At 46.3% G+C, this 12,232-nt stretch overlaps 1 protein-coding gene across 2 annotated transcripts in view; it reads right to left on the bottom strand.

Annotated features, from left to right (window-relative positions):
- The window catches only part of LOC122540526 (uncharacterized), a 35,918-nt gene extending 27,863 nt beyond the window's left edge, over positions 1 to 8,055 (bottom strand). The window contains exons 1-3 of one of the 2 annotated variants that reach the window (XM_043676392.2): positions 7,525 to 8,055; positions 4,914 to 4,957; positions 529 to 664 (exon numbers count right to left, since the gene is read on the bottom strand). In XM_043676392.2, coding sequence (XP_043532327.2) covers positions 529 to 664; positions 4,914 to 4,957; positions 7,525 to 7,731 — 387 coding nt within the window. In that variant the 5' untranslated portion in view covers positions 7,732 to 8,055. The remainder of the gene's footprint in view (positions 1 to 528; positions 665 to 4,913; positions 4,958 to 7,524) is intronic. The other variant, XM_043676391.2, reaches the window with a different exon arrangement.
- Between the last annotated feature and the right edge of the window lie 4,177 nt (positions 8,056 to 12,232).

The following is a 12,232-nucleotide window of genomic DNA, read 5'->3' as shown; positions in this document are numbered from 1 at the left end:
CATAATGAGAGTACGGGTGTTATATCATTGTCAGAATGAGAGTCTGGGTGTTGTATCCCTGTCTGAGTTACAGAGCAGCCATTGTTTCCTCAGAGTTCATGAGCCCATTTGGGGTTACAACCCCACACCCCAAAATATATAGCATGTGGCAACAGTGATCTGTTCCAGGAAAAAACAGCTATGGAATAGGCAAAGGCATATTCTTCACCTGCCTCATCTGGCTGCAGTCACAGGGAGGACATTGAGAAGATGGCAGGTGAGCTGAATCTCTCATTCAGTGCACACCTTCAGTACTGCGGCACTCACTTACTACACTGGCACGGTCGCCTAGTTTTTGTATGTAAGATTCTCACCAGAGAATGATCTGACTCAGAGGCAAGAGCACTACCCAATGAGTCACAAGGTGCAGGAAAGTCAATTACCAGAGGAGGAGCAGACTCAAAACCTCAGAAAGGAAACACCCTCCTTCACTGGAATAATGTTTTGGATATCAGGGGGATATAAACAGAAGCAAATCCTCCTGCTCACCACAAATGTCCTTCTGTACTTGGGAGCGCAGCATTGATCAGTGGTATCCGTGCACAGCTCCAACTCCAGCTGCTTCACCCCCTCTGCTACTGACCAAAGTCTTTGAACAGGAGGCTGCCCTTTTGCATCAGTGTCACTAGGAAACAGGAGAAAAATTAACATCACGAAACCTATTACAAAGTGATACATTCTTGATTTATGGTCAAATACCCCATTCACTCCTTTTATTTTCATTCACTAAGTTGTCTCTGAAAACTAGATCTGCTCTTTGGAGTTACAGGAATACAGGTTGCACCCCATATTGCAAAGCCTTTGGGTCAGCAAGTTTTATATTCATGCAGAAATATTTAGCATTAAAACAGTGTTAAACATAAATCCTATATCATTATTTTGGTCCTAGGAGACTCCCTCTGCTGGTACATATGTATACGGTAGCCTCAAGTGGTCATAATGCATTGTGTCACTATTATCAACACACTACATCTATTGCAATCAAGACTTATGCTGATCAAATCCTATTTCTGTTTCGCCTTAATACTCAGTAATGTTGAATGTCAGCTGTGCCTACATAGAACTCACGAATCAACGTCAGGCCAAGTGTGAAAATATTCATATTTTATCCAGGCGACCTACAATTGAATAGATCAGATTCCCTACAGTGTGGAAATAGACCCTTCGGCCCAACCAGTCCACACCGACCCCCTGAAGAATAACCCACCCAGGCCCATTTCCCTCTGACTAATGCACCTAACACTATGGGCAACTTAGCATGGCCAATTCACCTGACTTGCACATCTTTAGACTGTGGGAGGAAACCAGAGCACGTGGATGAAACCCACACAGACACAGGGAGAATGTGCAAACTCCACACAAACTATCACCTGAGGCTGGAATCGATCCATGGGTTCCTGGCGCTGTGAGGCAGCAGTGCTAACCACTGAGCCACCGTGCCGCCCTAAAGATACTCTTTCCTTTCTGTTATCTATAGTAGACTTCCAGATCTGAAAAATCTGAGGTACATCCCAAACCTGGAAGATAACGACAGCAGGCACATAGAAGCATCACCACCTTCAAGATCCCTCTGAGGCACACACCATCCTGACTTAGAACTGAATCACTGTTTCACCACTTCCCTCAGCACAACATCATAGGCCGAAGGGCCTGTTCTGTGCTGTACTTTCCTATGTTCTATGCTCCATCACTGGGCCTCCCTCCCTAAATCAGAATACCTTCATCTCATTGACTGCAGCAGGTTGAAAAAGCACCATCATCTCAAGAGCAAGTCCATGCCCCCACACTGTGGATTTTTATATCAGCATTCTTACAGCTCAATCATTTCACTTAGCTTTGTAATGTCACTTTTGTGCTGCTTGTTGATTGAGAGATCGAACTGAGACAAACCCTTTAATATCTTTTCCAAATATTATTTGGGTGTGTGACCCTTGACAGTAAATAGCATTAGCATATTTGACCATGGGAGGCATCGTAGTTCAGCATTCTTCTTCTTGACCCTGTTATCTCCAGGTGCATGAGATCCACAGCAACAGTGATCACAGGTGGGACATCTAATTCATTTTCCTGGTTTCCTAACCTATCCTGACAAACAGTTAGATCTTACACAATGTTTCACTTGCTAAATTGCCCATAGTGTTCAGGGATGTGTAGGTCAGATGCATTAGTCAGGGGCAAATGTAGAGTAATGGGGTAGGGGAATGGGTCTGGGTGAGTTACTATTTGAAGGGTCAGTGTGGACTTGTTGGGCCAAATGGCCTGTTCCCACACTGTAGGGATTCTATGATACTGACCTCCACACTGGCTGAGGATGACCCCGAGAATTCTTTAGAGAGTGTCTTTGGGCAAGTAGCTTCCATGTTTACATACCCTCTGAACCTTCCTGTCCCTCCATTTCCATTAATATCCAACAACAACAAATTAGATCAATCGACCCATCGCTGTGTGACATTCTCTTCATTGTGCTGATGTTAGATCAGATTTCTCAACCGACAATTCACCAGCTTGGTTTTGGGCTCAATCTCTCTCTCTCTCCCCACGCACTGGACTTGATCTCTCTCTTCCCCCGCACACTGGACTCGATCTCTCTCTCCCCCCACACTGGGCTTGATCTCTCTCCCCCCACACTGGGCTCAATCTCTCTCTCTCCCCCCACACTGGGCTCAATCTCTCTCTCTCTCCCCCCACACTGGGCTCGATCTCTCTCTCCCCCAACACTGGGCTCGATCTCTCTCTCCCTGCACACTGGACTCGATCTCTCTCTCTCCCCGCACTGGGCTTGATCCCTCTCCCCCCACACTGGACTCGATCTCTCTCTCTCTCCCCGCACTGGACTCGATCAATGCAGGGCGAGTGATCAAGCCCAGTGCGTGGGGAGAGAGGGACTGAGCCCATTGCGGGGAGAGAGAGATTGAGCTCAGTGCAGGGGGAGAGAGAGATCGAGCCCAGTGTGTGGGGAGAGAGATCGAGCCGAGTGCAGGGGGAGAGATTAAGCCCAGTGCGGGGGGAGTAGAGAGATTGAGCCCAGTGTCCAGTGCAGAGGGAGAGAGAGATCGAGCCCAGTGCAGGGGATAGAGAGATCGAGCCCAGTGCAGAGGGAGAAAGATCGAGCTCAGAGTGTGAAAAGAGAGAGAGATCGAGCCCAGTGTGGGGAGAGAGAGAGATCGAGCCCAGTACGGAGAGAGAGAGAGATCGAGCCCAGAGTGTGAAGAGAGAGAGAGATCGAGCCCAGTGTGGGGAGAGAGAGAGATCGTGCCCAGTGTGGGGGGAGAGAGAGATTGAGCCCAGTGTGAGGGGAGAGAGAGAGATCGAGCCCAGTGCAGGGAGAGAGAGAGATCGAGTCCAGTGCGTGGGGAGAGAAAGATTGAGCCCAGTGTGGGGGCAGAGAGAGATCGAACTCTGTGCCGGGGGAGAGAGAGAGAGATCGAGCCCATGCGGGGGAGAGAGAGACTGAGCTCAGTGCGGGGGAGAGAGATATTGAGCCCAGTGCGGGGAGAGAGGGAGATCGAGCCCAGTGCAGTGGGAGAGAGAGACAGATCAAGTCCAGTGCAGGGGGAGAGATCGAGCCCAGTGTGAGGGGAGAGAGGGATTGAGTCCATGTGGAGGGAGACAGATTGAGCTCAGTGCAGGGAGAGAGAGAGATCGAGCCCAGTGCGAGGAGAGAGAGATCGAGCTCAATACGGGGGAGAGAGATAGAGCCCAGTGCGTGGGGAGAGAGAGATCGAACCGAGTGTGGGGGGAGAGAGAGATCGAGCCCAGTGTGGGGGGAGAGAGATCGAGCCCAGTGTGAGGAGAGAGAGATCGAGCCCAATGCAGGGGGAGAGTTCGAGCCCTCATGAGGAAAGCTCAGAGTGGAACGACTGCAGACCCATGGCTAACAAAGGCCTGTATTTGGAACTTGAAACTTTCTTTCTATTTACAACTTTACACTGAGAAAAGCTGTAACGTATCTTATTTTGTTATTTTTCTACTTTTTACCTGTGATTTTGTCCCTAGGTACCTTTGTCCCTGAGATGGCAATGTAATGTGAATGTGACACGGTAACGTTTTCACTGTATTCTTTTATCCCCAAATACATGTACAGGTGACAATAAAACCGAACTCTAATTCTGTCCTTTGTCCTTAGTGCTTAATTGTATTTCTTTTTTCAAGAGTTTCAAGTGTTATAAAACTTGCCAGTTACTCTGCATTCCAGATTATCACATGAGAAAATGGACTGGTTGCTGCCCTGATTTCTTTAATTGTTTATTTTAAAGCTGTGGACTTTGCTGACTGACTCTGTTGTGTTAGAAAACAAACCTCTTAATTTATTCTACAAAATGTCCTCCTTATTCCAACTGCCTCTGTTAAGTCTCCCCTCTGTCTTTTCTGTTCTGAAGAGGACAAACCCAGTCTCTCCACATCATTGAAATTGTTCTGTCTTTGGTGAGACCTGATTATGTTTAAACAATGAGTTTCGTTCTTCTTAAATGAAAACCTAAGTCAAAAACATAAGTTGCTGGAAAATCTCAGCAGGTCTGTGGAGAGTAATCAGTGTTAGTGATTTGGTTCCAGTGACCCTTCCTCACAACCGCCTTTAGTGTGAGCAATGAAAACGTTTGACAGCAATTGACAGGAATGAAACTGGATAAAAACGGGCAGCGACTGAAAGAAAGGGATAGGAGGAAGGAGAAGTAATTACAGCCACATCCCAGGATTCAGCTTTGGAATGTCATGCTGGTCAGTCAACATCAAGAGGAAAGGCACATCCTGGCAGGGTAACTCTTCCCAATACTCCTGACTGAACTGCAATGCACTTTGTTTTTTATTCCACATTTCCAGCATTTTTCATCTCAATAACTGTTTCTGTCAATGATTTTAGCTTCAATACTCACAGCTGCACTCCTGTCCTCCCATTATCGCCCTCTTGTGTATATTGCTGTTAACAAAATAAACACAGTTCATTTAAAGCAAATATTTTACAAAGACCCAATCAAAGCCTTCCCTAGCACAGGCCCCAGCATCTTGCCCATGAACAGTTTTCTCTGTCGGCCTCTCTCTTGAAAGCATTTACTCACCCTGAAGGAACATTGTCCCAAGACACCTTCATCCAAGTGGTCTCACATACATGAGGAATAGCCAAATAATTCGACTGTGAGTGGGACACACACTACCAAATCCACTTGCCCTTATCTGTAGTCTTCATGTGCATTTTTCACAGAGTCACAAAGTTGGTGCAGGGTGATATTCTCCATCGCGGGAAAAAACCTGGTCATCAGGTGTGAGGCACTGTCATTGCTATTATACGTGGCACAGGTCTGGCCTATTCCCAGAACCTGTACCGCTGCAGTCACCCGGGCCATCTTCCAATTTATATGGAGATCAAAGATGGACCGGGTCTGAAGGGACTCGCTGTATAATGATCTGGGCAAGGGGGAAAAAACACACCCAATGCCACCCTCACCCTGATGGCCACCTTTGTGTGTGGCTGCATCAAGCTGTGCGTGGATCCCCGGTACGCAAACACCAAGTGTCACTATGTACTGAGGTCCTACCTGTCCACGGTGTTGCGAAGGATGGGCCTGGCCTCGCTGCCGCGGAACGCTCCGAGTAGTTGGACTGTTCCATATCACCTGTCCTTCATGGAGAAGTTTATGAAGAAAAACACCTTTGATCACAAGTCCATCAGGAAGTGGTCAGCACGTAGTGTCCTTGGGACCCTTCGGGAAAAGGAGAGGGCGGATCCTATTGAGCGGTTCCCTAAGCAGACTGTCAAAGCCATTTGGCAAAATGCTTCATCGCCAGAACTTTCCAACAAGCACCAAGACATGGTTTGGCTGGTGGTGAGAAGGGCTCTGCCTGTGAGATCCTTTATGCACGCCCGGACTCTCAGCCGCACCGCACGCTGCCCTCGAAGTGGTGCGGGGGGAACGAGACTGTCACACACCTCCTTCTGGAATGTGCCTATGCAGAGGAAGTCTGGAGAGGAATTGCAGTGATGTTTGTCGAGGTTTGTCCTGAGCAGCGCTGTGACGTGGGACTCCGTGCTCTACGGCCTGTTCCCCGGGACGCACACCGAGACGAACATCAACTGTGCCTGGAGGATCATCAACTCGGTGAAGGACGCTCTCTGGGTGGTCTGAAACCTGTTGATCTTCCAGCTGAAGGAGTTGACCCCGACTGAGTGCTGCAGACTGGCACATTCCAAGGTCCAGGACTACGTGTTGAGGGACGTGGGGAAAGACCATCGTGTAACGTCTGATTGCCTAAGAAGAACAGGGGGCCCACGCAGTAATCGGGCTCCACTGACGCCTCAGCAGAAGAACTGGATGGTCAATGTACAGATGTCTACATACGAATGATTAATTCCAATCACTGTATGTAAAGGAATGCAATGTACACATGTGTATGGCATGACCAATTGTATAGATATCAAAATTATTTTATGAATAAAGTATATTTTTGAAATAAAAAAAGATATTCAGCCCATTGTGCCTGCCCTGGTTCTATCCCCTACAGCCAGTCTCCTGCCTTTCCTCATATCTCTGCTCACCACTTCTATCCAAATAATCATCAAGTTCCCACTTGATTTCCTCAATGGAACCTGCCTCCTCCATATTTCCAGGTAGTCCATTCCGAACCCTAACTACAGTACTCTCCATGAGAAAGAGTTATTTCTCATATCTCCTACGCTCGGTTTCCAAATCACTGTAACTCTGTCCCCTTTTGTTCTTGCTTCTTTTACCTGTGAATAGTTTCTGCTTACCTACTCTGCTCATGATTTTGAAAACTTCTATCAAGTCTCCTCTGAGCCTTCGTCGCGCCAAGGAGAACTGTCCCAACTTCTTCACTCCATCCTCATCACTGATATTTCTCATCATCGGAACCATTCTTGTAAATCATTTCTGCATCCTCTCCAAAGTGTTCACATCTTCCCAATAACGGGAGACCCACAACACCACGCAATCCTCCGGCTGAGGTCTAACAAGTCTTGCGTAAGTTTAACATCAGCTCCTTGCGTTTGCACTCGACAGCAACGGTTGCGAGCAAGCATTACCTGGACATCAAAAGCTCCAGCAGACCCATTCTTGCCCGAGATGGATCTGGGCAGGAACACGAGCTGATTTTCTCTCTGTCTGTTGAGAACGTGGCCATCTGAGATGGCTTGAGATCAACGAGTGAGACATTGATGTGGGACACCCCCAATTCGGTGTCTCCAGTGTCACACGAAAGCCATTGATTCTTAACCAGTCTCTGAAATAGCCTGGCTCATCCACCTGGTTGGGTAACTGAAGACAGGCAATACATCCTGACCTTTCCAGCAATGTACTTTGCCCTAGAATGAACTTTCATGAAAGGGACGTCAGTTTGCCACTACCATTTGGAGCAGGGTAAGGGGGCGAGTGACACAGAGAACTGGTGGGAGGAGAGGAAGAAGAGCAGTGATAATTCATAGTTAAAAAAACATTCAGAACAATTTCGTTTTACGCCACAATTTCTCCTCACCTTATCCTGAATCGTCACCTTGCAGAGCCAACGGAATGGACGGAAACTCTCAAGGATGTCGAAGTAGGTCAGGAGGCTGATAACAGACAGCAGAGTGAGTGTCATAGTAGATACAAAGAAGTCGGTTACCATTCCAAACAAGCCTTGCCTAGAGATCAGATACTCCAGCACATCCATGGTAACAGAGACTGGGAACAGAGTAATCATTCAGGCTGGGGAACGCGGTCCATGCTTCAAAATCCCAAACTCGTTGTGCCCAAGTGTCTTTAACAGAACAGGTTCCTTTTCGGTTTATACTTTTAAATCTTTGCCAGGTCTATTTATGCCCACACCCTCTCTCTCGCTCTGTCTCTCTTTCTGTCTCAGTTTCTCCTTATCGGTTTCACTCTTAGGCTACAATGCTCTGTCCCTTTCTGTCTCACTGGCTGCTCATTCTTTCTGTCCAGTTCTGGCTCTAATTACTTTCTTGTTGCCGGGATTTCCTTCAGTGATGCTGGGTACATTCCCAGGCTGCCGCACACCACCAGAGTAATCACTCTCTGAAGTGGTTCAGCCTGTGAGACAGGTTTTGAAAAATGTGAATGTCAGAAATGGAGTGAGTCTGAGAACATTCCCACCCCAGAAGACAAGTGACCTGATCCAGTGGTCAAATTAAATCATATTTACAATCTAGAATCTTAATTAACTTCAGAAATGGATTTATAAACCTCTGCTGAACTTGAAATTTGTAAACTGAAAATATTAATCCTAAATGTTTTTGTTGCTCATTCATAGCGTGATATAATCCCTACAGAGCAGAAAGCAGCTATTCGGCCCATCTAGTCCAAAACAACCCTCCAAACAGCATCCACCTAGACCCAACCATCCCTGTAACCCCACATTTCCCATGGCTTACCCACCTAGCCTGCACATCCCTGGACACTGTGGACAATTTAGCATGGTCAATCCACCTGACCTGCACATCTTTGGACTGTGGGAGGAAACCAGAGCACCTGGAGACAACCCATACAGACACTGGGAGAACATGCAAACTCCACACGGACAGACGCCTAAGGCTGGAATCAAACCCGGGTCCCTGGCGCTATGAGGCAGCAGTGCAAACCACTGAGCCTAGTTTACACTCCTCTTGACCAGTGTAATTGAGCTGGACTGAACAGTGATCTACATCCACCTTCTTTCATCACCTTTAAGCTTTGACTCATTCCTGCCACAGCCTCTCACTCACTATGTTGAAATCAGCTCTTTTACCGAGCTCCCTTTCAACTCATTCTTTTACAGGAACCACATGCTGCAAACTGCTCACCTCTCTGTGGCCCCACCTCCTCCCACTAGATCTTTAAAGGGCTGTAATTTAAGGCAACATCAATTTGCTATTAGGGCTAAAATAAAATAACGAAGTTGGGATGCTGGAAATCCGGAGCAAAAGTTAAAACGGCTGGATCACTGAACTTGAAACATTGCTTTCTCTCCATAGATGCTGCTAGACCTGCCAAGTTTCTCAAACAATTCCTTGTTTCTATTGCTATTAGGGCTCTTATAATGGTAATGTCCCACCTTCTGAGCCAGGACGTTTAGGTCCAAGTCCAGAAGTGAGTAATAACATCTTTGAACAGGTTGAGTCGATAATATTCTGAGCTTGATAGTCACAAACTGCTTCGAGCATAAACCCTTCATCACATTGACTCTCCTGCTCCTCCGATGCTGTTGGACTGCTGTGCTTTCCCAGCACTACACTCTTCGACTCTGATCTCCAGCAGCTGCAGTCCTCACTTTCTCCCAATCACAAACTGCTGCTTACTTGAGGTGATTGGGCCCATTTATTTCCCTCCTGCACCATGACATTAGGTCCCTCTGAACTCTCTTGAAAAATGGTCGAGTCCTCATCCAGCTTGTGGAGCTGTCCCTCAGGATAATGGACACTGCATCTAATACCACGGCATTTAAAAAGGTTGGTTGACAAAACAATTGCCAGAGAGATTGAAATAAAGAGCAACAGAGATAAAGTGAGAAAGAAAGCTATCGATAGAGAGAGAGAGAGAGAAAGGGGCAGTGACAACATTGTGTTCAGCTGTCTTCAGTTAATATTACCATGATGCACCAGGGACCCTTTCATTAATGGACAAAATCCAATTCTCCAGTTTTCAAATTTGGTAAAATTTGTAATTTCCAGGATCGCACTCAAACCAAACTGAAACCAACATTTCGAAATACGCGAGAACCATTTTCTAATCCTGCGAGAGGTTATGGATTGCACTATTTCATATGAAACCCATGAACAGTCACTTGTATCCACATCAATGGCAGCATTAATAAGTGCATCAGCAGAACTTACAACCTACAAGTGGTGCTCAAGCCCCTCACAAGGACTTTGTTCAAGTGAATTCAGTTCTATGCGATAAACCAAAGGCCAGGTCTAAACCAACTGAAGTCCTGCTCGAAGCTTTTCATCCTAGTTGTGACAAATCACATCATGTCAAAGTGTTTGTCCAGAATGTTTACAGACCCGCGACCATGATTGTGTTTGACATTAGCAGTTTTTAAAGCAATGCATCAAAGTGACTATATGAAATAACGGTGTTGTCAGGTGGATTGGCCATGGTGACCAGGGATGTGCAGTCTCAGTAGATTGGCCATGGGAAACATGGGGTTACAGGAATAGGGAAGAGTGTGTTTCTGGATCTGAGGCTCATCAGAGGGTCTGTGTGGACTCAATGACCTGCTTCCACAACATAGTGATTCTATGTTCATTTGTCAGTCTGAAGTGATTAAAAAACAGGTTACAAGCAATCCCTTGAATGACTGAACTGTTGGATTAACCAGCATATTTGATGTGTAGTAAAACCATCGGAAGGACACCTTCTTTTGGTAAGGTTATTTCTTTCCTCTCTGGAAAATGTGTGATGTTAGTATTGTGCAATGGAATGTTTTTCAATGACTGTCAACATGGAGCACTCCTTGTATGATGTTAATCAGGGTGGAGTGCCTGACGTATTAGCACAGGGGAATGCAGCTTAATCTTTCACCTCACTTGCACCAATGGGATACTCACACCCAAATTTCATTCCAATCATAATTAGTACATTTATCCCAATAATAACAGAGGATTACCGTCTCCGTTATCTTTCTCTCTCATACCGGCAGGCTCGTGCCAGCGATGGGGTGGGTTTTGTGTAATGGACGCCACCCCATTATAAACTGAGTCAGGCAGATCCAAACATTTTTTTTATTTCAGACACTTGCAACAACCAGTTGTCATATTATTCTTATGTTCACGCACAAAATCCCTCTGATGTTATTTTATTAAGTGAAGTGAAAATAGACAAGTCCCCTGGGTCGGATGGGATCTATCCTAGGATCCTCTGGGAAGCAAGGGAAGAGATTGCCAAGCCTTTGGCATTGATCTTCAAATCATAATTGTCTACAGGAATAGTGCCTGAGGACTGGAGGATAGTAAATGTGGTTCCCTTGTTCAAAAAGTGTAGTAGAGACAACCCTGGTAATTACAGACCAGTGAGTCTCACTTCAATTGTTGGTAAAGTGTTGGAAAAGGGTATAAGAGATAGGATTTATAACCATCTAGAAAAGAATAATCTGATCAGGGACAGTCAGCACGGTTTTGTGAAGGGTAGGTCGTGCCTAATGAATCTCATTGAGTTTTTTGACAAAGTGACCAAACAGGTAGATGAGAGTAAACTGATTGATGTGGTGTATATGGATTTCAGCAAGGCGTTCGATAAGGTTCCCCACAGTAGGCTATTATACAAAATGCTGAGGAATGGGATTGTGGGAGACATAGCAGTTTGGATCAGTAATTGGCTTGCTGAAAGAAAACAGAGGGTTGTAGTTGATGGAACATGTTCATCTTGGTGTCCAGTTACTAGCGGCGTACCGCAAGGGTCGGTGTTGGGTCCACTGCTGTTCGTCATTTTTATAAATGACCTGGATGAGGGCTTAGAAGGGTGGGTTAGTAAATTTGCGGATGACACTAAGGTCGGTGGAGTTGTGGATAGTGACGAAGGACGTAGTAGGTTTCAGAGAGACATAGATAGGATGCAGGGCTGGCTGAGAGGTGGCAAATGGAGTTTAATGTGGACAAGTGTGAGGACACTTTGGATGGAGTAATCGGAATGCAAAGTACTGGGCTAATGGTAAGATTCTTGGGAGTGCAGATGAGCAGAGAGGTCTCGGTGTCCATGTACACAGATCCATGATAGTTGCCACCCAGATTGACAGGGTTGTTAAGAAGGCATACAGTGTTTTGGCCTTTATTAATAGAGGGATTGCGTTCCAGAAGCAGGAGGTTATGCTGCAGCTGTACCAAGCTCTGGTACGGCCACACTTGGAGTATTGTGTACAGTTCTGGTCACCGCATTATAAGAAGGATGTGGAAGCTTTGGAAGGGTGCAAAGGAGATTTACTAGGATGTTGCCTGGTATGGAGGGAAGGTCTTACGAGGAAAGGCTGAGGGCCTTGAGGCTGTTCTCGTTAGAGAGAAGAAGGTTGAGAGGTGACTTAAAGAGACATACAAGATAATCAGAGGGTTAGATAGGGTGGACAGGGAGAGCCTTTTTCCAAGTATGGGAATAGCAAACACAAGGGGACACAACTTTAAAGTGAGGGGAGACGGGTATAAGACAGACATCAGAGGTAGTTTCTTTACTCAGAGAGTAGTAAGGGTATGGAATGCTTTGCCTGCAACGGTAGTAGA

Source organism: Chiloscyllium plagiosum, unplaced genomic scaffold, assembly GCF_037043375.1.
Source record: "Chiloscyllium plagiosum isolate Xiang-an unplaced genomic scaffold, Cpla_swu_hap1 HiC_scaffold_29, whole genome shotgun sequence".
NCBI classification, from domain to species: Eukaryota; Metazoa; Chordata; class Chondrichthyes; order Orectolobiformes; family Hemiscylliidae; genus Chiloscyllium; species Chiloscyllium plagiosum.
This window is presented reverse-complemented; position numbering and strand designations above follow the sequence as displayed.